Source organism: Mesoplodon mirus (assembly GCF_964341445.2).
Source record: "Mesoplodon mirus genome assembly, chromosome: 4".
In the NCBI taxonomy this organism is placed as follows: domain Eukaryota; kingdom Metazoa; phylum Chordata; class Mammalia; order Artiodactyla; family Ziphiidae; genus Mesoplodon; species Mesoplodon mirus.
Window position 1 is genome coordinate 110,891,321 of NC_138979.1, and position 27,338 is coordinate 110,918,658.

The following is a 27,338-nucleotide window of genomic DNA, read 5'->3' on the forward strand; positions in this document are numbered from 1 at the left end:
AGGTGGTAATATTGTTGATTTGGGTAGCCAGGAAGTTAGATCCGTAAGGCATGTCATCTTTAATGGAACTATGTAAATACTTTTTATCGTTAAGGTATAACTCTAGACATTACAATTATACTATAAAATAAAATATTTTAATAGTAAAAGAATACAGTCCTGTAGAAAAGCTCATGCATATCTGGTACCTTTTAACTTCTGCTAACTCTACTTACCTGATTCTTCCTCTGATTACATACATAATGATCTACAAATTATAACAACAACAAAAAAAAAGCTTCAGGTCCTAGGGAAATCCAGCTCATAGTCAATGCTTTTGACTTACTTTTAGAGAAGAGGACAAGATGAACATGATTTTCCTTCTGATACATAAGACCTTTTGCTGTAATTATTTATTATTTGCCATTTGAATTTGGAACTGCTGCTATTCTCACCATTGGGAAGTAACACTTCTGTGATTGATTTCCTGAGCTCCACCCTCCGAACCATTTGATAAAATTGTGATGAAATGCCTAATATAGCGGTAGCCGACATAAATAGTGCCAGGCTCTGTGCTGAGTTCTCCGCATGCATTATCTCATTCAGTCCTGGGTTCCTACTACTGCTGCCACAATTCTTCTAAAGCAAAATGAACTGAGCCGAAGAAACAGACCTGTATTATTTGAAAGAATGAAGAGACCTTTCCTGAGTTGTGATTATCTGCAAAACCACATATTATATAATATGTATTCTGCACAGTAACTCCCAGAAGGCAGTATAGGTGTTAGGTTCTTCCAGCATGAAGATAGTAACTGAGTAATTCAAAGAGAAGTCATCTGATAACAGTTGCAATCAATCACTGATGAAAACCTCAATGATAGGTTGTCAAGAATCCAAAGAGGAAGTACTGGCTGAGCTGACAATTACACAAAGCAATTTATCATGAAAACAACTATTATGCACGAATGCGGAACTCAATACTGATTCCACAAAATACTGAACTACTTGTCACCACAATTCTTTCCAGAGTACGAATGAAACTTCTGTTGTTACTGCTGGGGAGGTGAAATGGGGTCTCCATTAGGACTCCAGGAATTGGAGTTGCTGCTGTTAAGCTATAGTGGACAAGTTTGCTACGCTCACGTTTTTCTCATTTAGATGGTAAGAGAAAATGCTTATTTCTAGTTAGCCACCAAGGTCTTGGGACACAGAAAAAAGAAGTTATTTCCCAAGTTATTAGGATGGCATAGTACCAACATGGGGATTAAGATCACACTGACCTTGAGTAAGTTATGAAATTCTCAGACTCAGTTTCCTTATCTGGAAAGTTAGGGATAATATCAATAAAATCAGTATCAAAGGATTGCTGCAAAGATTAAATGAAGCACTGTGATTTAACTGTTGAAGTCAAGAAGCATTCTGAAGACCAATCAAGATGCTGGAGTAAAAGGACAGGGAATTCATCTCCCGCCACGTGCACATCAAAAATACACCTACATGTGAAACAATTCTCACTGAAAACTAACTGGAAACTGGGAGAAGGACTCCTGCACAGCCAAGGCTGAAAGAAAGATACACATGTAGCTGGGTAGGAAGGGAAGAAAAGTGATTGGGTTGGAACCTGCACCCTTGGAAGGGGACACAGAGGAAAAAGGGAGATTTCACAGGTGGACACCCACCCTGGGAAGTGAGTGGGTCAAGCCACAGACTGGATGCCCCAGTCCTAGGATCCTACCAAGGGAGATGAGTCCGTTTGGCTCACTGGAGGACTGCTGGGATAACAGCAGCTTGGTGCTGAATCTGGGGCAGCCACAATGGGGAAGACTTGACTGTGGGGTGTGGAGGCAGCCTGGTTCTGGGGGCGGAGCCTGGGTGGGGTGGTGGCAGCTAACTCAAGCAGTGCATCAGAAGCAGCTCAGATCCCTGATGGCAGACGCTCCACCACAGCTCACCTTCTGACAATACACACTGAGAGTCCACTGTGGGCCCCAGCCTGCCTGCAGTATGGCTCCACAACAGGGTGGCAGAGACTAGGGGCAGTGACTGGCTGTGAGGGACAAAGGCAACTTGCACCCGAGGCTGTGTCTGAGTGCAGTGAGGGAAACAATTCAGGGCGCTGACACAGGCACAGAATCAGAGATAGCTCGGACCTCTGTCTGCGGCTGACATGAGCTGAGAGCCTGCATGGGCTCCACTTGCTTCAGCACTGCTTCTCTCTGGGACAGGGGACTCGGTGCAGGGAGAGGGGAAAGCACACACTTAAAAGGAACAGAGACAGCTTGGGCCTGAACCTCGGGGCTTCTGCTCCAGCAACTTGGGATCAGACCCTGTCCCTGATAGGGAAGTGATGGCCACTGAGCAGAGGAGAAGTCCTGCCTCATACCCTGCTCCAGCTCTAGCCCCTCCATCTCCAGCCCCATTCCCTACCAAGGTGATAGCTACCAGCACACGCTGAGGAAAGATGTGACTTGTGTCCATGCACATGCAGTCGGTATAGGGATGTTCCCACATAAGAACACATCTTCAAGACTGCCACACGTAACTGTTTCATCTAAATTCATAGAGGCAGAGAAAGTTAAGTAAAATGAAAAGGCAGAGGAACTGCTCTCAACTGAAAGAGCAAGGAAAAAAAAAAAAAAAACCCGAGGGCTTCCCTGGTGGTGCAGTGGTTGAGAGTCCACCTGCCGATGCAGGGGACACGGGTTCGTGCCCCGGTCCGGGAAGATCCCACATGCCGCGGAGAGGCTGGGCTCGTGAGCCACGGCCACTAAGCCTGAGTGTCCAGAGCCTGTGCTCCGCAATGGGAGAGGCCACAACAGTGAGAGGCCCGTGTACTGCCAAAAAAAAAAACAAACCTGAAAAAAATAATGAAACAGAAATAAACAATTTACCAGAAAAAGAATTCCAAGCATTGGTAATAAAACTGTTGGCTGAATTAGGGAAAGAACAGATGTACAATGTGAAAATTTTAACAAGGAACTAGGAATATAAAAAGGCCTGATCAGAAGTGAAGAATTCAATAGGTGAATTGAAAAACACACTAGAAACAATGAATAGCAGACTAAGTGATACAGAAGAATGCACAAGTGATCTGGAAGATACAATAAAGAAAATCGCCCAATCAGAACAGCAGAAGGAAAAACAAATTTAAAAAATGATAACAGTTTAAGAGATCTCTGGGATTACGTTAAGCATACCAACATTCGCATTACAGGGGTTCCAGAAGGTGGCCAGAGAGAGAAAGAGATCGAAAAAGTATTGGATAAAATTATGGTTGAAAACTTCCCAAAACCAAAGAAGGAAACAGACACCCAGGTACAGGAAGCACAGAGGGTCCCAAACAAGATGAACCTAAATAGATCCACACCAAGACATATCATAATTAAAATGGCAAAAGTTTAAGAGAGAATTCTAAAGGCAGCAAGAGAAAGACAAAAAGCCATACACAACGGAATCCCCGTAAAGCTATCAGCTAATTTCATTTTTTAAAAATTAATTTATTTTTTTATTTTTGGCTGTGTTGGGTCTTTGTTGCTGTGCGTGGGCTTTCTCTAGTTGCGGCGAGCAGGGACTACTCTTCATTGCGGTGCGCGGGCTTCTCATTGTGGTGGCTTCTCTTGCTGTGGAGCACGGGCTCTAGGCGCATGGGCTTCAGTAGTTGTGGTTCACAGGCTCTAGAGCGCAGGATCAGTAGTTGCGGCGCACGGGCTTAGCTGCTCCGTGGCAGGTGGGATCTTCCCAGACCAGAGCTCGAACCCATGTCGCCTGCATTGGCAGGCGGATTCTCAACCACTGTGCCACCAGGGAAGCCCTATCAGCTAATTTCCGAGTTGCATGATATATTAAAAGTGCTGAAAGGGAAAACCTGCAACCTAGGATATTCTACCCAGCAAGACTATCATTCAGAATACAAGGAGAGATAAAATCTTCTCATCAAGGAAAAACTAAAGGAGTTCATCAATACTAAACCTACCCAATGTTCACTGCAGCACTATATACAATAGCCAGGACATGGAAGCAACCTAAATGTCCATCAACAGAGGAATAGATAAAGAAAATGTGGTATATATATACAATAGAATACTACTCAGCCATAAAAAAGAACAAAATAATGCCATTTGCAGCAACATGGATGGACCTAGGGATTGTCACACTGAGTGAAGTAAGACACAGAAAAGCAAATATATGATATCACTTATATATGGAATCCAAAAAAAAGGGTACAACTGAACTTATTTACAAAACAGAAGCAGAGTCACAGATGTAGAAAACAAACTTATCGTTACTAGGGAATTGGGGGGGGCAGGGATAAATTGGGAGATTGGGATTGACATATACACATTACTATATATAAAACAGATAACTAATAAGAACCTATTATATAGCACAGGGAACTCTACTCAATACTCTGTAATAGCCTATATGGGAAAAGAATCTGAAAAAAGAGTGAATATATATATATATATATATATATATATATGTATAACTGATTCACTTTGCTGTGCACCTGAAACTAACACAACACTGTAAATCAGCTATACGCCAATAAAAATTTAAAAAAAAATACTAAACCTACCCTAAAAGAAATGTTGAAGGGTCTTCTCTAAGTGGAAAAGAAGAATCTATAGGAAAGGGAAAATCCCACTAAGAAAGGCAAATGTATAGTAAGGACTGAGGATCAACCAGTTAAATAAGCCAGCACAAAGATTAAAAGACAAAAAAAATTGTGAAAGCAACTATAACTACAACAAACAAATAGGGGATAAACATGAAGATGTAAAATATGACACCAAAACCACAAAATGTGGGGTAGGGGAGTAAAAGTAGATCTTTCAGAATGTGTTTGAACTTAAATGACTCCCAGTTTAAAACAAGTAGATATAGTTATAGGTCAACATATATGAACCCCATAGTAACCCCAAATCAAAATCCTACAATAGATACACAAAAAATTAAAAGAAAGGAACACACGCATACTACCGAAGAAAACCATCAAACCAAAAGAAGAATCCTTCCAACTGCCTGTCTGAACTGAAAACCCAAGGGAGAGTAGTTTCAACCAATTGGTGTTTCTCACAGAGGGTGGTGGTGGGATAATAACCACACTGTAAAAATAACACAATATATTTATCAATGCTTTATAGTTCCTATGGTGGTTTCACATGTACGCTGTCTCATTTAATCTTCATAATGATGCTATACAGTAGATATTATTATTATTATTATTATTATTATTATTATTATTTTATTTTATTTGCGGTACGCAGGCCCCTCACTGTTGTGGCCTCTCCCGTTGCGGAGCACAGGCTCCAGACGCGCAGGCTCAGCAGCCATGGCTCACGGGCCCAGCCGCTCCGTGGCATGTGGGATCTTCCCGGACCGGGGCACGAACCCGTGTCCCCTGCATTGGCAGGCAGACGCTCAACCACTGTGCCACCAGGGAAGCCCCTACAGTAGATATTATTATTACCACTTTACAGACAAGAAAGAAAAAGGCGAAGAGAAATTTAAAAACTTGCCCCAAAACACACAGAGAAGTGGTGAAGCTAGTGTTCAAACCTAGGTCTTCTAACTTCAAGCACGATGCTCCTTCTGCTACATTCAGAACACTTTAAAAACAAAAAGCAAACAGGTTTAACCAAAAAGGGTATATGAAGCCATGATAGGAAGATTAAATAGTGTGATTATGGCTCAGTATCATAAATGAAACTTCAGAAGTTACTAAACCCTGCTGCTGGGGGATACAACTTAGTCTACTTCAAGTTTTTCTAAAACAAGCCATTGAAATATGGAAAGAGAATCCACAAGTGGACAAGTTGGTCTAAACACAGAAAGAGCCTGGCTCACTCGGCTCCATCCCCTACTTCTACGTGGGGCCGCTTCTCATCAGCAAAGAGTTATTCTAATTGTGGCTCCATAATCTCAAAGGATCTTGGATTCTGCCACAATGAAACGGAAAGGAAGGGATCACATCAACACCAACAATACCATCATGAGATGGGCCCTCGTGATGCTATAATACTTAATAGTTAAAGGCCCTACTCAAGGTTGTAAGAATTTTAAGGTACGGTTCCTGTTCCACTAAAGCACCTTTGTCTCATAAGCTTAGAGCTGTTGTTGTCACGTGTGCACACATACACGTGTGTGTTCCTAAATACCTGCTGCTCTAGAGAAGACCTATATAAGTAAGAGTTCATAATACTTACCCCACACTTCTGTCCAAATCCAACCACCACCATCTCTCTTTTACCTGTATGCAGCTCAGAGACATTGCTTAAAAATAGGAGACGAAGCCTTTCTTTCCAAATACCCACAGGAGAGGTCATATCCTGATAATGGTCTTGAGACAGAAATGCCTGATAACTCGTCCTACTTTGGTGTTAGGTTTAGAAGATGGTCTGTGCCAGGGTAATCTGAGATATAGATTCTTACTCTCTCATCCTGTATGTTTAGGAAAGGGTACATCAAGACACCTAAGACATCTATATACTGAAGAAGTAAGAGGACCCAAACGAAATGGAGAATACATTATGGCGCAGGGAACAAAAGATGAGGAAAAGATCCAACACCCTCCATATTAGAGCAAAGAGGTTTCGTCATGGACACTTCAGTTACAGGCATCACAAAAGAGTGACAGAACCATGAGCAAGATGAGAGGAGGCAATGTAAGGCCAGGAGAAAGAATTTGAGGGACTGTGTGTGTGTGTGTCTGTTGTGGAGGGGTGCTGAGGAGGAGGACCGCAAGGAAAGAAAGCAAGGTACTAGCTCATAGATCGGGCTTTCCATTCACGAGAGCAGGAAAGTACAAGAGGCCCTCAAATGTCCTTCTAAGTCAACCAGTCCAGCACCCAACGGAGGGAAACAGGCTGTGAGTGGGAGCATTTAATTTCCAGTTCTTTGGAAATTGAACAGAAAGGGCTAGGTTCAGTGGGCTTAGGGACCACAAATGGTACCACAATGGGGAAACCCTAAAAGGGGAAGCAGTCTTGAGAGAAAAAATTTAATTGCAAAGTACCATACAGCTGTTTGTTTAAAAAAATTATTTGTTTAATTTATTTTGAAGAGGAACACGGTGATTAAATACCAAGATTTATAAAAAGTCTACATAGTACCTTTGAACTCCATCCATCCATTTTCTATCCACTAGGATATGGATAGAAATGAATCTGTTTGATTATTTTCAGGAGTAATATTCTAAATATTTACCAACAGACTGAACAACTATAGTGAGACTGGTCTGTAGTTTTCTTTCTTTTTTGGGGGGCAGGCAATCTTTTTCAGGTATTTATATCAGTAAAAAGAATTTAGACATTTTTCTTCTTTTTGCAAAACTTTTCGTTGGAGAGAAAGGAAAAGAAAAAGAGAACAAAAGTTACTGAAAAGACAACTTATTGGATGCTTGGCCAAAAAGAAAAATTGAGTAGATCGGTGCTTTGTGACCACCTAGAGGGGTGCGATACGGAGGGTGGGAGGGAGGGAGACACAAGAGGGAGGAGATATGGGGATATATGTATATGTATAGTGGTTCACTTTGTTATACAGCAGAAACTAACACACCATTGTAAAGCAATTATACTCCAATAAAGATGTAAAGAAAAAAAGATTTAAAGGGGGTTGAGTAGAAGGGAGAAGAGAGAAAAGGGGGGAGAAGCAGAGAGGGAAAAGGGGAGGGAGAGGAGAGAAAGGGGGAGGAAAGGGACAGAGGGAGGAGGGAGGAGGGAAGGAGGGGAAGTGAGTGGGAGAGGAGAAGATAGAGAACTGATGGGGGGGCAAATATGTGCTCTTGACAGAAATTTCTGGAAAAAAAAAACTGATTCAAACTAAATCCTTTCAGGTAAGAGTCTACTTAAGAAGCCTCTGGGGCTTCCCTGGTGGCGCAGTGGTTGAGAGTTCGCCTGCCGATGCAGGGGACACGGGTTCGTGCCCCGGTCCAGGAAGATCCCACATGCCACAGAGCGGCTGGGCCCGTGAGCCGTGGCCGCTGAGCCTGCGCATCCGGAGCCTGTGCTCTGCAACGGGAGAGGCCACAACAGTGAGAGGCCCACGTACCGAAAAAAAAAAAAAAAAAAAAAAAAAAAAAGAAGCCTCTGATAAGATGGCTTTCTCCACCTTCCAAGTATTACTGCTCTGTTACTTCAGTGACCTGGAAATCACAACAGATTATCTTAACTCTTGGCCATCTGATGTTATTTGGAGCCATCCCTGCTGGCACTTTTTTGAGTAGTGATGTATATAAGAACTCATTTTGGCCCATGTAGAGTGTGTGTTCCCCCAGCCACAGTTCTTCCTTCCACAAGTCCTGTAAAGAATGTAAGAATTATTTCCTTTCACAGGTCACACTGTCCAGATCAATGACCTGTCCCGATCTCTGTAATCTTAAGGCGTGAATATGGTGACTCAGATGGTTTTCTTTCTACGTTCTGGGGGTTGAAGTGATTACCTAATAACCTGCTCTTATTCTACAGTTTATAGAGGTTCAATTACAGCCTTTATCAGTCTACTCTGAGCTAAGTATTTATGAAGAATGGATTTATGTATATCTGCAACATAGAAAGATGCTTTTATCCAGGAGACCTAACCACAGGCATGCACTGTAGACCAAAGATACATCTTACCAGATTCTGGCACAAGTTACCAATACTAAAAAGGATTTAAACAGGAGACCCATGTGGGGCGGGGGTGGGGTGGGGAAGCCTGCAGGCACTTTACAAGACTCAGGTTGTTTGTTCATTAATTTAAAAAATAATTATTAACACCGATTATGGGCCAGGCTAAGCCTATATTATGTTGAGACAAGAAAATGCATAGAACCAGACTGACACAGTCCCAGCTATCACGAGATATGCAGCTACATAGATAATTCTTTATGCATTCAATGTGCGAAATCAGAGTTATTGTTTTTTTTAAGCTTGGTAAATTTATCTACTCACTTTTTACTAGAAAACAGTTTCTTGATGTTAAGAATATCTTTAATCTCAGCCGGTCAAAGAACCTCAGAAGATAGTTGGATAAATTAGGACTAACATGGCTTATTCAGATTTACTTTGCTTTGGGTCCACTCATGGATGCTAAGTAAAACTAATGGAGAATGAGATAAGGCCAAGTGTGGGACAGTATTGGTATTAGCACCAGGTTAGGTTCCAGCCCTCCCTGCCAAAGCTATAAATACAAATGACCAATTTAACAGCATGAAAAGACCACCCTAAAGATCTATACCTGGGATCTAATCAGTTGTTCTGCACCTTTTCTCAATTACAGGATCCCTGCCACGTTTATGGGGACTTTTAATGTGAGCATCCCATTTTTGAAGGCCATATCATTATGACCATGTTTGATCTGAGGGTGGAAAAACATGAGCTCAAATAATGCCTGCACAAGGTCACTCTGAACGGAGCTGTAAACTGGAATCAATAAGAGACTAGTGTGGAAAAGAAAACCCACGTCAGGGAAAGGGCTCAGATGCCATGGAGGCTGCAACTCTGAAAAGGGGTGCCGTTAAAATTACTTTCGATTCTGTGCAGAAAGTGAAATTAGTTAAGAACAAGTTTTGTTAAATAACACTAAGGGCCTTTGGAGAAGGGAAGGATGATAAAAGACAGAAGGACAGGCACATCATCTCTGCTTGAGTGTGGCAACAGGTTATGATTTACATAAGAAAATTAAATCATCATGATGGTTAGAACTGAGCTGCAGCTCATATGAAAATTAGCCTAACCATGAATCAGCTGAGTCACAAAGCATGTGTATGACTTCTCAGGCATAAAGACTTTACGAGTGATGGACCCCTAATTGAAAACTGGCTTTCCTGCCAAATACTACAGAAGTACAGAAGTATCTTTTCTCATTTATGATTATTATATTATACCCTGTGCTCAGATACTCCACAACTTCTCCTTCTCTACCCCTTCTTTGGGGTGTCTCATTCACTCCTATGACTTAAACTGCTATCCCCTATAAAGTCTCACCCAGCACTCTCCTATGAGCCCCGTATTCTACCTGTGTGTCTCAAATGTATGTCCAATCAACGTGTCCAAAGTTTATGTCATTGTATTCCGTCCCAAATGGGTCCTCCACATCAGTATCCAGCCAGTTATTTGAGCAAGGAAAAGGAGAGTTATCCTTTTCTCCTCTGTTTTTTTACTTCTCATAGCTCATCTAGTTCTGTAACTCCAAAAAGCTTTACTGATATGTCCCTTCCTTTCTTAGTTTTACTCTGATTGCTTTTGCTCAAGTTCTTACCATCATTTGCCTGGACTGTTGGAGAAGAGCTTGACGGACTGGATTCCAGTCTTTTACTGTCCCAACTCTTCCTTATATTGCTCTTAGTTATAATGTATTTCTTTTTTTAAATGTATTTTTATTTATTTATTTTGTTTTATTTTTGGCTGTGCTGCACGGCTTGCAGGATGTTAGGTCCCCGACCAGGGATCGAACCTGCACCGTTGGCAGTGACAGTGTGGAGTCCTTCCTAACCACTGGACCGCCAGGGAATTCCCTATAATGTATTTCATTTTTTTTTTTTTTTTTTTTTTTTGCGTTACACGGGCCTCTCACTGTTGTGGCCTCTCCTGTTGTGGAGCACAGGCTCCGGACGTGCAGGCTCAGCGGCCATGGCTCATGGGCCCAGCCGCTCCGCGGCATGTGGGATCTTCCCAGACCGGGGCACGAACCCGTGTCCCCTGCATCGGCAGGCGGACTCTCAACCACTGCGCCACCAGGGAAGCCCTAATGTATTTCTTAACAACAACAAAAAGCAAAATGATCCCAACACACCAACATCACAACAAACAAATCCAACATGACCGTGTCGCTCCCATACATACTATTTTTCAAAGGCTCTCAGTGGCCCGTAAGACAAAGTTCGGATTCTTTAGCAAGTCACATTGTGACTTGCTCCTTTTGGGTCTTGTGTTCTTTCCATACGCCCTGTGATATAGCTACACCAAGTCTCTTGCCATTCCCCAAACACGTCATGTCTTTCATCCTGAGATTTGCAGTGTTTTCCTCTGCCTGGAATGCCCTTTATAACTCGTCTGCTGAGAATTCCTAATCTTAAATTTCCTCATCTGGACAACAGGGTGATAATAGTGTTTACTTCAGAGAGTTGTCATGAAGACAAAGTAAAATGATCTGTTCCCCACGGTGCCTGGTATATAGAAGCAACCACCAAATGTTAGCAGTCATTGTCACTGCTTGTCATTGACATCACTGTCATCTTTGGTTTTTTCAGATCTGAATAAAAACATCTCCTTTGCTCAAAATATTCCCTCACTTACCTGGAAGTGTCAGTCATCCCTCCTCTCTGCTCCTATATGCCCAATTACAGTACCATCTTACATCAATTTCAAAATTGATGGAATTTTCATATTTTAGCATCTCTGATACTGGGGTACCTCGTGTCATCTATGACATGTCATGGTTTAATCGGCAGCAATTTTTGTTTCTTAGTAGTACTTGGAATAATGGTGTTTCTTATGAGTGGCATATTAGATGATACCTACACTTATGATAACTGCCGTAAATACATGATCATCCAGAGTGGATAATGCACATCTATAGTAGATGAGAAATCTCACATTTTCTATGAATCCGTGAACCATCTCCATAAAAAAAGGGCCTACTACTTGGAACTCTACAGTAGCCAAGAGATATTTCATTTGTATATACTGTAGTGTAGCAAGGCACCGCCTCCTGAACCACAGAGGGGTAGCCTGATGAAGTAACATGCTGTCACCTCCTTCAGTTAAGCACCCCTACCTGAGAGCCAAACAATGGCCAGACCCAGAGCAAAAGTGGGGAGAGGCTAGCTTGTGATACTGGGTCCAAATAACCTAGGATTTAAGCTGAGAAGGTAAAACAATAACGTGGAGAGGAAAGTGAAGGAATGTGATGGGAAAGGCCAAGGGATCTTACTTCTAGACAGCCCTATCCAATAGAGCTACAATGCAAGCCACAGATATAATTTTAAATGTTCTAGTGGCCATGCTTAAAAATGAAAAGAAACAGGTCAAGATTAGTATTATATTTTACTTATTTAACCCAATATATTAAAAATACTATTTTACCATGTAACCAATATAAAAAAAGCAGAAATAAAATATTTTGCATGTTTTTTGGTACTGTCTTCAAAATCTGGTGTGTGTTTGATTTGTGAAGCACCTCTCAGTCTGGATTAGCCACGTTTCAACTGCTCAGCAGCTGCATGTGGCCAGTGCCTGACACACTGAGCGGCACAAGTCTAGACTGTTCTTTGACCAATTCAGTTAACTAATGAGTCAACAGTAACACAGGTATTTCAACAGTGGCTCTTTTCACCACATGACATTGGCAATGTTTAAGATTTATTTTTATATTTTAAAGTTCATTTTAGAATAGTAATTTTCCTCCAAATTCTTTGTGTCTCATTTTGGCTGACTTTGTTTTAACCATAATTTGAGGCTATTCCTATGTCCTTCCCATCTTCCCTTCCCTCTGTTGGTTAAAGGAGAGGTGACTCTTTTATTCAATTACAGACCTTTCCCCAGTAAGACGGTCCTTGAGAGAGGGACGAGGGGTCTATGGCTCATCTTAGGATCTCCAGCCTCTGTCACAGTGCCTGACACATAGTGGGCTCTGACGAAATACCTTTGAATACCCATTAAGAGGTGAACTAAGCTTGACAATAGTGGTTCTCAACCTGGGCTGCACACTGGGATTACGTGGGGAGTGAAAAAAAAGAAATGCTGATACCTGGTCCCACCCCTAAAGATGCTAGTGGTAGGTCTGGAATTTGGCCCGGTGTTGAAATTTTTAAAATCTCCCCCAGGTGATCCTAGTATGCAGCCAGGGTTGAGAACCACTGCTCTAGGGCATTCTTAGAGTAGCTTATTGTGGCCACATCCTTGCTTTCCTGACTCAAGGTCCAGTTTGCCTCAACTCAATTCCCTCTCTCAGAACAGATCACAGTTTTCTTAAGAAACCTGGTAGAGAAGAAGCTAAAACAGAACTCCCAAGAGTGATTTGCAAATTCCTTTTCCAAGGCATCAAAGAAGCTTTTCAGTGTTCTAAATCTTTTCATATTTATCTTCTCCCAACAAAAAGAAAAAAATTCACAACATAAGTGTTTTAAAATGCTAGCTAATTTGAAGAGAAAGGATCCTAAGGCCACTACAGTATATGAGCCAATAATACCCAGACATACTCACTGCAGAATTTTCTAGATATAGAATAATAGCAATTAAATATAGAAATGGATAGCCGAGATATGGAAGCAACCTAAATGTCCACTGACAGATGAATGGATAAAGAAGATGTGGTACATATATACAGTGGAATGGAATATTACTGAGCCATAAAGAAGAATGAAATAATGCCACTTGCAGTAACATGGATGGACCTAGAGATTATCATACTAAGTGAAGTAAGCCAAAGACAAATATCATATATTGCTTATATGTGGAATCTAAAAAAATGATACGAATGAACTTATTTACAAAACAGAAAGAGACTCACAGACATAGAAAACAAACTTACGATTACCAAAGGAGAAAAACAGGGGGGAGAGGGATAAATTAGCAGTTTGGGTTTAACATATAACAAAATAGATAAACAACAAGGACCTACTGTATAGCACAGGGAACTATACTCAATCTTTTGTAATAGACTATAAGGGAAAAGAATCTGAAAAGGGATATATATATATATTTACCGTGTTTTATATTCACTGAAACTAACACAATATTGTAAATCAACTAGACTTCAATAAAAATAAAAAAAAAATTAAATTTAAACAAATAGAAATGGGAAAAAGAAAGGAATGGAATTGAAATACACATGAGCCTCATTTCAAGTTCCCTATGCATATGTCAAAAGTAGAAATTATTAATTGGGGGTCAGCAAAGGGAAATATTTCGTGCTCTTCTTTAGGCCATTTAGGTTATATTTACATAAAATAATCATAAAGCAATGCATCTACTTTAATAAATCACATATAAAACCTAAGTTTAGCCACATAACCCGTACGTGTTGGTATTACTATCTGCTCTCAAAATGATACTTGGCCTGATGGCATTATGGCACTACTTCCATCATATATAAGGTTCAGCTATGGCCAAGAGAGAATTCTGACTTCTGCTTCAACACAAATGAGACCTCATCCAGGAGGAGGGAGCAATGAACTCTGCACCAAGAGACCAGCTGGAATGAAGTTTCTCTGACTCATGGACTGAGAATTTCCCTGCCAATTTCCAAGGTGGTTTGGCCATACTTTATGGATTTACCCTGCTTAATGGTCTTTTGTTGATGGTGTGATATCATGTAGCCTTAGTAATAAATAGAAACAGCATGCTGATATACCCCTAAAGGTTCCTACATGCATTTCCTCTGGCTTTCTAGCAAAGACAAAAGACCCCTCTAACTACCCCACACTTTTTTTTTCTTTATTGAGATAGTATTGACATATAGCATTAGATTAGTTTCAGGTGTACAACATAATGATTCCATGTACGTATATATGGTGAAATGATCGTCACAATAAGTCTAGTTAACATCTGTCAGCATGCAGAGTTACACATTTTTTCCTTATAATGAGAACTTTTAAGATCTACTCTCTTAGCAACTTTCAAATATACAATACAGTATTATTAACTACAGTCACCATCCTGTAAATCACGTTCCCCATGACCTATTATTTTATAATTGGAAACTGTGCCCCACACTTATTTTTGTTTTATATCTAGGCTGAATTTGAGAAACCAGAATAGGAAATATCCAAAAGGCGTTAAACTTTCACGTTCACTACCAGGGCTCAACAAAAGTTCCCTAGTCCTGCCAAAACCATGGAGGAAGGGATATAACTCGGTAAGATTTTTAAGTCAGTACTGGGTCTCATGCATATCACTTCCACCCGCTAACCCCAGAGGGCTGACGGTTGCCAAGTGATTGGATGTGTGACATTCACCTGGCCCCAATTTTCCTTTCTGAAAAGAATGGAAAATACAACACAAGTTTCCAAGTTGCTATACTCGTAAAACCAGAAAGATAATCACCATCCGCCTGCACAACTGCATAAGCCTTGCATGGACATCGTCTGTCAGTTAACAGGGACTGAGGATCCTCTGGGGATCCATGAAGAGACAGAGAGAAAGCCTTCTCTCGCAAAGTTTACAGAAACAGGAGTGACGTTAAAGGATTTAAAATCTCACAGCAGATTTAAAAGGTGATATAAAGGTTACAGGACAACTCCATCTAAGCTGAGTACGGCTCCACCATGGGAAGATGGTCTAATGGAATCATCGGAGCTGCCGGTGCTCAGGCGGGATGCACAGGGCAGTAGGTGTCAGAGAAACATGGAGAAAGGAAGGACGTTTCAGAACGTCACACCTCCTACCTTTCTGGAAGAACTCTTTGAGTCTGTCCTTGAACGGCTGCAGATACTCCTTTGGTGACTCCTTACATACCACTGCCATCTGTTTCTCACTTGCTGTGAAGAGAAGGTGGCAATTAGACTTCCTCGAGAACACGGATTTGCTGAACTTGTGCTCTGTGTTCTGCACTTGGGTATTAATAGTGCAAAATCCTTATCCATCATGGTTTATCCAAATTACAGGGGAGAGAGCAGAAACAAACAAATAATTAGCTCACTTTACACCTTTCTTCAGGAACAGGGAAATGCATCACCTTCAAGTTTTTTTTTTTTTTTTTTTTTAGAGACACGGCAAAACCTCTGACTTGGGACAGGTGAATTACTCCGCTTTTGGTCTCTCCAAGATAGAGGCAAGAACTACTCAAGGACTAGTTCTAGGGAATTAAGGGCCCAGACCCTCTTCAGATTCATACTCTAAAAGTGGAGCTTAAAATAGATGTTGCAGAAATTTTCACCAAACTGGCAATTCCTCAAGGTGACACCCACATCCCAGCACGAGAACTAACCCCAGGTTAGGGAGGACCGAATCCCTCTTCTCTGCCGTTCACCTCCCCTTCCCATTAACACATGTGAAACATTTTATACGTAATTTACTTCAGACAGGTTATCTGGAATTTACAAGAGGTTGCTCTTTTTGATAATCAAGGCCCCCCAAATTAGACAGTTCTGACTTGGTGACATGGAGACCACAATAAACCATAGTTCACCGTCATAAAAAGCAGTTAACCCAGGCAAGAGGCATTTTCTCAAGGTTTCTGTATGTTTGTGCCAGTGGCAGAAATGCATTGGGTAAAAAAAAGGCTTCATTTCTCCAAAGCTAGAGCTGAGTCATGATCACTTCTGTCTGTTGATCATGGCCAGAAATTACTGACATGTCCTTATTCAAGAGAATCTATTAAAGCATTAGATTTTCGCCTGGAAATCATGCCACCTGGTTCAAAAAATAGAGAGAGATATATTCTTGGAGGAATTTACAGAAGCACAGAGGTAAGGCATTTTGGACGAAGATGGTTAGAAAGGATTCCTTTATTTATGTTGGGAAATTTGTATACAAGAACTTGGTGTTTCCAAAACTAGCACCCCAGAATGTTTACTATGTAAGGCAATCCACAAGCACATCAGCACTGAAGCACAAAAAAGGCAAAAGAGGTCACTCAAGGGTCCCTCAAAATTAGCTGCCTGACACTTTCTCTTACAATATTGCCAACTAGATGGCTGAAATACTAGGCAACTCTAGGAGACTACCAGATTGTGCTCACGATGAAAGCATGATGTGAGGGAACTCTGTCAAGTTCAGCATCAGCTACATTCCCAGAATCAGCTCCAGGGATTCCCACCTGAGATCATGAGGCTGATCACAGGACACAAGGGCCTAAGTTTAGGCTCTTCCTATTGACAATGTTATTTTCTAAAAGTTTTTAATAGAGTTTATTTTGAATATCTGTGATTAGCTATTCTGATAACCATACCAGTGCTATCTAGGAAACCCTGTCCATTGGGACACAAAGACTCATTTCTTTTTTAAAAATGATCTATCTTACCTGGAACAAATTCCTAAAAACCAGCCAAAACCATCATTTCAAAACACTCCTTTCTTCCCCCCCTACATTTTTACCTTTATTTTTCAGTGTATTTGTCCTCTCTACAATGACTACTTAATAATTTTCTACTATTATCAGATTTCCCTTTACCTCTTTCCTAGTAGATGGGCCTGTGGCCAAATGATAAGTACCTCCCTTCCCACCGCTATTCTGTTCTCAAAATAATGGCTTTGGGCTAGAGTGATGTCAGGGACAGAGAGAAGAGGGACAGGGTATATAGAGCTGGAATATATTTCGGAGGTAGAACAAATTGCTGATGCAGTCGATGTAAAGTTGAGGGAGAGGAAGGATGAGCAAGGTGTGGCTGGAAGTGCCATTTACTGAGATGGGGGAGAGGTGAGTGTATTATTTTTTTTGTTCTGTTCTTTTCTTTTGTTTTAAGGGAGAGGAGATCAAAAGTTAACTTTGAAACTTGTTTTCCCTGGTCTCTGTGAATTACAAGGCAAGATCATCCACTGAAAACAAAGAGGGAAAGTTACACAAAAAAGATGAAACTCTTAATGGGTTCTTGTTGCTCATTCAACTGAATTCAAACTCCCAGGCCTGAGACTTAAGGCCTTTTCCATGATGGTACCATTCTACCTTTCAGTTCTATTTCCCCATATATTTGACCAATGAAATCAAAATTATGCAATGTTTCCAACTTATATAAACCAGTGTTCCCAGTTCCATGCCCTCATTCATGTGGTTCTCTGCCCATCCTGCTCTCATCCCAAACATACCTTCTACCGCATTTGGCAAAGTCCTGTTCATCCTAAAAAAGTTTCTCTGAGAGGCTGCCACCACCATAAAACCTTTCCAATCCAAAGATTTTGCATCTTTCAAACATCTGCCTTCCAGAGAGCATTTATGTTTTACCTTTAATTATATTTAGTTGTGTATTTCTATTAATCCCTGCAAAGCCATCATGCAGGATTCATTTACTCATCTCCAAACATCTCCAGAGACCTCCATGCATACCTGGCCAAAGCATCAGATCTCCTCCCCTTAACTAGCTTCTTGTGCAGAGGAAAGTGGAAAAAGAATTAGCAATGCTGACCCAGACACCGAGTGGGCTCTCCAGGGGTGCAGTATGACCTCCTTGTCTCTTTACTGTTTTCCTTCCTTCCCAGGAAGGTACATCAAAGGGTCCTAGTCTCTTCATTCACAAACCCTGTGACTGTCCCAAGCTGATGTGAAAGGGCTCAGTGTATTTTAAAGACCCTCCCCACCCCCAAAACATCCACCACTTCAAGCGGTAAGGCACAAGAAGGTAGTAAAGATCATTCTCCTGACTGAGCGGTTATGACAGCCGGCCTAGAAGCAGGAGATTGGTCAGACACACTTTGGAAGAGGCCTGCTTTCAAGAATCTACATTTTTCAACGAACTTTCATGACCACATAAGCTTTTCTGATGATATCCAGCCATGATTCTGAGAACACAGGAAGCCATATTTATTCTCACAATATAAATTGGGAGAGGCTTTTAAATTCTTTAGCCCTCTACTACATTCAAATTCCAACAATTCCATTTATAGAGAACTATTTTTCACGAACACAAATAATATATGGTGAGGCCTGCATTTTGGTAAGGGGACATACTTGAAGCCGTGACAGTAATTTCTTCAAGGTTATTTCTCCCTAGCAAACGCAAAGCCCAAGGCAGAGCTTCTTTTCCTAAATATACAAGCAAAGCCTCCATCTCTGCCTGAATTAAAAGGGCTGATCACTGCAGCTCTCCCTTTGTCCTATCTGTGCTGACAGAGCCCATGGGGTCCATCAAACTGCCCAGATTTTATGAGGCCAGGTAGTCGTATGGCAAAGGGCTCGTGCTTGGATCGAGACCTACCTGAGTGCAGGTGGGCTATAGCTTTTCTCATCTGCAAAATGGGGACCCCCTTCCTCATAGGCAAGATATACGAATTGTGAGATAATGCATGTAAAGTGGTTTGCAAAATGCCTGGCACTAGCAAGTGGTCTCGTATTCATTATTTGTCACTTTTATGCCTTTGGTTGAAACATGTCATAGCCAGAACAGCAAGAGAGTCATGGCTAGGGATTATGTGCTACAAATTCTACACTCTATTTACAAAAATATGCCCCAGTGCAAATCTTCTGTTTGGAACAAAGAGATAATGATTTTCCCTTGCTGATGTTCCACCACCCACTATGAGAATTCAAGGAAGAAACTGCTGGAGAAAGATGAAGCAAAATGTGAAGCAAGTGCCCTGGGCCTCCGAGCTTCATGGTTTTGAAATAAGAAACACTGAAACCAGCGCAAAGGAGAGCAGCTCCCCTGCTGTGCCCGAGGCCCTCTCTGCACCCCAGTGGGCACAGCCTCCCATGTGGCCTGTTAGAATTAAACTTCTCCACACGATCAAAGCAGAGGGCTGCCCTCTGACTGACTGAGCACAGTCGCACATTCAATGGCCAGGCAGCTTGCCCGCTCCAACTTATTAACTTGGCTTATCCAGGATGCATTCTAGCAGACAAACAGGAGACCTGAAGACTAATTAACAATGACACTGGAGACTGGCAGTGCATAAAGGAAAGAGGTCCCTGACAAATTCCCAATGTCATTAATTGTCCAACCAGAAGATGCTTATGCAATATTGCTAGACCACCAAGGTTGCCTCAGACACAGGCTGTGCCAGGAGTTCCAATGTTAAAAGCCAAAGTCACCCAGGTTCTTTCTCTCTCCTTTTTCTATTAAATTTGACAGAATTAAAGTACATATTAATTCCTGAAGTTAGTTACTAATAGGTGATCATTGTGAGAGATGAAATATTGAAAACCAATACATAATAAAATAATTGACACTAAATTGAGAGTATTCTCATTTAAAGGCTAAGAGCTTGTGAAGCATTTAAAATATAAAATACAGCATATAAAATATAGCCAATACTTTATAATAACTATAAATGGAGTATAATCTTTAAAATTGTGCGTCACTACATTGTATACCTGAAACTTATATAACATTGTACATCAACTATACCTCAATGAAAAAATTAAAAAAATAGGTTAAGTGCTTGTGAAGCATTTTAGAGAAAGATACAGCTTTGAATGTTTTAAGATTTCAGATACTAGACTGGTTAGGTCATAAGTGGTTGTCTGTTTTTTTGGTTTTTGACCTTTAAGAACAAGGAATAAAGTTTATTGAGTAACTGAAAAAGCATGGGTAGGTTATAAGGATACAGAGGCAAGGCCCAGATATAATTCATCAAAATGTAATACATGTTTAATCATTTTAACAGCTCAAATGTATATGCGCATTTTTAGGAATATATGGCGCATTTCTCTTGCTGTATGAGTTGAAGGACCTATGGGCTTGGTAATGAAGTCAGAATACATTTTTAGAGAAAAGGAAAGATGTATCTAGGCTCTGCTTTTTAACTCTTGGATTCTCTCTTTTCTCTTCTGTTGACCTAATTCCTACCCAACCCCTCCATGGTTCTGTGCCAGTTCTACCTGTTCTTCAGTTTTATAAGAACTGTCCTTTCCCCGAGCACCATGCTCAAAGGACCACCATAGAGGATTGCTGAAGCAACATAAAGAACTGAGAGACTATGAACAACTATATGCCAATAAAATGGACAACCTAGAAAAAATGGACAAATTTCTAGAAATGTACAATCTCCCAAGACTGAACCAGGAAGAAACAGAAAATATGAACAGACCAATTACCAGTAATGAAAGTAAGACAATAATAAAAAATAATTCCCAGCAAACAGAAGTCCAGGACCAAATAGCTTCACAGATGAATTCTACCAAACATTTAGAGAAGAGCTAACATCTATCCTTCTCTATTACCCAACCCCCCCAAAAAAATGCAGAGGAAGGAATCTTTCCAAACTCATTCTACAAGGTCAGCATCATTCAGATATCAAAACCAGACAAAGATATAACACACACACAAAAATTACAGGCCAGTATCACTGATAAATATAGATGCAAAAATCCTCAACAAAATATTAGCAAACTGAATCCAACAATACATGAAAAGGATCATTCACCATGATCAAGTGGGATTTATCTCAGGGCAAGGATTTTTCACTATCTGCAGAGTGATCAATATGATACACCACATTAACAAATTTAAGAATAAAAACTATATCATTATTTCAACAGATGCAGAAAAAGCCTTTGACAAAATTCAACACCAATTTATGATTAAAAAAACTCTCCAGAAAGTGGATATAGAGGGAACATACTTCAACATAATAAAGGCCATATACTGACAAGCCTACAGCTAACATCATACTCAATGGTGAAAAGCTGAAAGTACTTCCTCCAATATCAGAAACAAGACAAGGATGCCCACTCTCAACACTTTTACTCAATATATTATTGGAAGTCCTCACCACAGCTATTGGGCAAGAAAAGGAAATAAAAGGAATCAAAATTGGAAAGGAAGAAGTAAAGCTGTCACTGTTTGCAGATGACATGATACTCTACACAGAAAATCCTAAAGATACCACCAGAAAACTACCAGAGCTCATCAATGAATTTGGTAAAGTTTCAAGATACAAGTTTGATAAACAGAAATCTACTGAATTTCTACACACTAACAGTAAACTCTCAGAAAGAGAAACAACATTAAATGCAAAAATAAACAAATGGGACCTAATTAAAAGGTTTTGCACAGCAAGGGAAACCACTGACAAAACAAAAAGACAACCTACTGAATGGGAGAAAAATATTTGCCAGTGATATGACTGATAAAGGGTTAATATCTAAAATATATGAACAGCTCATACAACATCACAAAACCAAACAACTCAATTTAAAAAATGGGCAGAAGACCTGAATAGACATTCTTCCAAAGAAGAAATACAGATGGCCAACAGGCATATGAAAAGATGCTCAACATTGTTAAGCATCAGAGAAATGCAAATTAAAACCACAATGAGATATTCCCTCACACTTGTCAGAATGGCAATCATCAAAAAGACCATAAATAACAAATGTTGGTGAAGATGTAGAAAAAAGGGAACCCTCATACTGTTGGTGGGAATGTAAATTGGTGCAGCCACTATGGAAAACAATATGAAGGTTCCTCAAAAAACTAAAAATAGAACTACCATATGACCCACCAATTCCACCCCTGGGTATTTATCCGAAAAAAACAAGAACACTTATCCTAAAAGATACACGCACCACAATGTTCATAGCAGCATTATTTACAACTGCCAAGATATGAAAGCAACCTAAGTGTCCATCAACAGACAGATGGATGAAGAAGATGTAGTATATATACAATGGAATTCAACACAGCCATAAAAAGAATAAAGTTTTGAAATTATGCCATTTGCAGGGTATTATGTTAAGTGAATTAAGTCAGACAGAGAAAGACAAATATACAATATGATATCATTTATATGTGGAATCTAAAAATATAAAACCACCTAGTGAAGATAACAAAAAAAAGAAACAGACTCACAGATATGGAAAACAAGCTAGTGGTTACCAGTGGGGAGAGGGAAGAGGGGAGGGGCAAAATAGGGGAAGGGGATTTAGAGGTACAAACTACTATGTATAAAATAAATAAGCTGCAAGGATATATATATATATATACAGAGAGAGAGAGAGAGAGAGAGAGAGAGAGAGAGAGAGTACAATATAGGGGATATAGCCAATATTTTATAATAAATGAAATATAACCTTTAAAGATTGTGAATCACTATGTTGTACACCTGAAACTTATATAATATTGTACATCAAGTATAGTTCAATAAAAAGAAAGTGATTTAAAAAAAAGAACTAAGAGACTAACACAAACTAAAGCAAATGTTTGTGGTAACAATAATGGGGTTTATGTGAGAGATACAAATCAGGGTTAGATTATAAAGGGCATAGAATGCTAGGAGTTCATTCTAAAGAAATTCATTCAATAAATATATCAATTCACCAAATAGCTATTGCATGCCAACTATGTGCCACAAACTGTACTCGGTACTGGGGATACATCAATGAGAAAAAAAAAGACTAAAACCTATGCCCTCAGACATTGTAGTGAATAGGTCACCAACAAAATTTCTCAATGGGAATGGCACATAGTAATTATTGTTTTTCGTAATTTGAACTGCACGCAAACACGTGAATTATATCCTTTCATACTGTATTTCAAGGCCTGTCTTTAGTAACAGCAGGACAGTATAGTGTTCTTCCTAGTGCTTTTCACATCAAGCAACATACACATACATACACATACATACACACACACACACACGCACAGAGCTTTAAGTTTTCTGACCAAAACATACGTTTAACAAAATAAATTTTAAAACAAATTCAGAAATCAAAATAGCAGTATTAGCATGATGAACCTACACAATGTTTTTTCATGGTACTGGCCTTGAACTGAATGGTTAGGGGATTACATTAAATCCAATGTATTAAAATAGAAATAAAAAGGCGTTGATCTGGCTGCAATTTGGGGACTTCTATAGAGGGTGAAAATCATACATAAAATCAGTAAAATATTAGGAATTTTAAAAATTTGCTTGTTAAAGGTTTGGCACAAATGAGAATGCTACTTTGTGGCTATATTCTGTATGTTCATTTTTTTTTAAGGCTACAAAAAGGAAGATTTCAACTCAATTTAAGTCAAAAACAAATGACAAAAACTGGAAATAGAAAGTGCCTATTTCACGTTCTTGGGTTCTGATGCTGGATATGGGGGGCATTTATGGCTGAGCATGGTGGGGTCATGAGTGGTGTTATAGGAAATTCTGGGGCTAGGGTGGGGTGCAGGGCAAACAGAAAATCTACCCTAAAAAAGAATTCTGTATAGATTAGATTTCAAAGGGAACCAACTGCTAGATTCATTTTCTGCTAAATAGACCCCCAAAACCCAAATTTCTGGGCTGAAATCAGACAAATGTGCATTAATGACCCTTGTATGGACAACCTGTATGTAATCAAAGGTGTCTTCGCTCATTATCCTTTGTTTGGGGATTCCGTTGATATAATTACCATGTCCAAATTATTCCTCCTAGTGACTCTATGCATCCAAAGGCAAAGATCTGTATCCAAAGTAGTCAAAAATCTTGAATGGGCAACTGGGTATTAGGAGTAAAGATAGAGACCTTAGATGCATGGTACCTGGGTTAGAATGTTACCTCAGAATAATGTAGAGGCATAGATGGATTTACCCACACTAGTGCTACTTTGTATCTGTACATGCACTGTGTCTATGCCTCAAAAGTCAATTAGAACATTATGCTAAGTGAAAGAAACCAGTCACAGAGGACCACACACTGTATGACTCCATTTGTACAACATGCGCAGAATAGGTAAATCTATAAGATAAAAAGTAGAGTATGGGGTTGCCCAGGACTGGGGGAAAGAGGGGTAGAGAGATTAGGGGGTGAAGCGGTATGAGGCTAAGGGGAAAGAGGGGTAGAGAGATTAGGGGGCTAAGCGGTATGAAGCTTCTTTCTCGGTTAATGAAAATTTTCTAAAATTGAGTGTAGTGATGGTTGCACATCCCTGTGAATATAACAAAAATCACTGAATTGTACACTTAAAAGGGTGAATTATTTGGAATGTGCTTTTATCTCAATAAAGCTGTTAAAAAAAAAAGCTAATTCAAAACTCTGAGCCTTAAACTGGAACTATATGAGCAGGTAAGTTAAGAATGTCCTATCTGCTTCTTTTATAAGGTAGAATCATTTTTCAAATCTTAGGTGCAGCTATGTCTTCGTTATAAGTTATAATATTTATTAAGCCATAATGTGAAGTGGAAAATGAGTTTTGAATACACCTGTACTTGAGAAATCAAATATATCAGTTTTCAGAAGGTATCAATAAATGTTATCAAAATAGAAGACCTAGTAAACAAATAATTGGACTTAAGAGAAATACAAGCAAGGCACTGAAAGAATTTGTTAACTTTTAATAAATTAAAACAAGAGCTTTGGTATATTTTTAATTGTGGAAGACAACTATATATATAGTATATAATATATACACATATAGATCGAAAATTAATACATTAGAAAAATTTTCTCTTTGAACTACTCTTAATCTAAAGATACATTTATTTATTCTTAGCTTTCCATACTCTTTACGGCTTGGAAAGTTATTTAATACCTCTCTGACTCTTAGTTCCTTGATGTATAAAATTTCATGAGGACTAAATGAGAGGTACATGAAAAAGCACTTTGTATACTGAGCAGTAAAATGCTACCCAAAATATTCTTTATCCATTTAAAATATTCAAACAGTGCTAAGCCTAGCTAGATAACATACTGTACATGGCTTTATTCTTCCCGTTTCGTTTCCGAGAACAACGAAACAATAACAACCCGACAAATTCTTTGAACAAGTTGACTTTCCTAATATTTATGTGTTTAGTAAACAACAAATCACTATGCTATAAATAGTCTAATCTATTTCACAGCCAAACCATCTTTAAGAAATTGCCCATACTCACTTTTTCCATTTCTCATTCACTACTTAATCTTGGACGCATTGAAATTTACTTCACCCCCATTCTGACATGGAAAAAAACACCCTCAAGTCAACACTGAATCTACCCTATTGTCACTGTCTTTTTTTAAAGAAAAAAAATTTTAGTTTTTTTTAGTTCATTTTAGTTCATTTTAGTTCACTGCCCAGCAGGATTCCACTCTGTCAACCACTTTCCCTTCCTGAAACAGTCTGTCCCCTGGCTCTGGGTCCTGCATCCCTGGCTTTTCTCCTACCTCTGACTGCTCTGTCTCCTTTGCAGCCTCATCCTTCTCTACTCTGCCATTAAATTTTAAAGTTCTTGACTATTTCTTCTCTTCTCATGCTATGTCCTCTAGCTAGACAATTTCCAGGTAAACATTTCAGTCACCACCTCTAGGACTATAACTCCTAAGTGTACATGTCTAGCCCATAGTTTCACCTCCAAAAGAGCTCTTGAGTCCATCACTCTCACCAGACTGCTGAGACACCTTCTTAGCTGTTCTTCCCACAACCACCCTTGCCTCCTCCTGATCTGTCCTCCACACTGGAGTCAAAGTCGTCTTTATAACACACACACCTCTGATTATGCCAATCCCCTGCTTAAACCCACCAGGGGCTTCCACTGCTCTTGGAGACTGGCCCTTCCCTACACTCACTCCCTTCTCCCGCCACATTCTGCTCCAGTGGCCCTCTCTCAGATCCTCAAACATCATCAATTTCTTCCCATCATCAGGGCGTTTTTTAGCCAGTGATATTTTCCTCCACGCCCTGAGTAACCAGGGCCTGGTTAGTGGTTAGTCATCATTTTCATCTCAGCTCAAAGGTCACTTCATTGGGACTGCTTTTTGACCCTCCACTCTATACGAATGAGGTCTCCCCCATTATAGTCTCATAGCGTGGCATACTTTGCCTTCGTAACTATACGATAATCTTCACGATTATTTGAATGTCTCCCTCATTAGGCAGAAGCAGTGTACTTTGCTTACTGTAACTTCCCTGGCATCTACTATGATGTCTAGCCCATACAAGGTACTCAATGAATATTTGCTAAATAAATGAACAAACTACCAAATGAATACACTTACATGCACGCAGTACAGATATTAGTGTCTTGATAGAATCTGTCTCTAGTATATACATCCACAGACACACAAAAATACATCTTTATATGTAAAATGCACCTAGATAGATAGAGGCAGGGGCTGGGGAAAACACATGTAGACTGAATACCGTGTCATTTTTCATTCACATTCATTCAGATATGAGATACATGTTTTTTAAAAAAATTCAAAACCTCGATTCAGAATTCTTGGAAAGGGGATAGTCATTATTGGAAACAAAAGTCTTTGATAAATTCTTGTAGCCAAACATCCCAAGAGCTCCAGATGAGGGCTTCAGGGAAATGAGATGTTGTCTTTCGTAACAGAGGAAGAGGAGTTTGGATCTCTCTCAGAAGGAGAGATGGATACAGACATTTATGGGTAGGATGAGAGTATAATTGAATTGGAGAAGTCTGGCTTCTGGGTCGTCCCCGCAGCTTCAGTAGAGCCCCACTGAGCTCACAGTGCTTGCTGTTGTGAGTGAGTGTGGCCTGTGAATAATGAGGAGGGGCTGAATTTTACACAAAGTTTGGACCTAGTGCAGAACAAAGACACCTCACAAGAAGGCATCCCTCCAATCCCCTTCCCTTCAAATCCTATGGACATCTTTGTTTTTCTACAGAGATGGGATTTTGGAGTAAGCTGCTCTTAGATCACAGGAGACAGGGTGGCTTCTAGCCCTACTATGCATCTTTACAGGTTATACATTCATGTATAGTCATACATTCAAAATATTGAGTATCTGCACTATGCAACTGGTAAACACTGGGGACAAATATTTAACCACACCTATCGGTCACCTGTCCTTTCAAAATGTTC

General features: G+C 40.0%; 1 protein-coding gene across 8 annotated transcripts in view; it reads right to left on the reverse strand.

Moving 5' to 3' along the window:
• The window catches only part of FMN1 (formin 1), a gene marked incomplete at its 5' end in the record, with an annotated part of 415,504 nt that overhangs the window by 100,941 nt on the left and 287,225 nt on the right, over window positions 1-27,338 (reverse strand). For all 8 annotated transcript variants that reach the window (XM_082620131.1, XM_082620130.1, XM_082620129.1 and 5 more), the window contains one exon: window positions 15,347-15,439. In XM_082620131.1, the coding sequence (XP_082476257.1) occupies window positions 15,347-15,439 (93 nt within the window). The remainder of the gene's footprint in view (window positions 1-15,346; window positions 15,440-27,338) is intronic.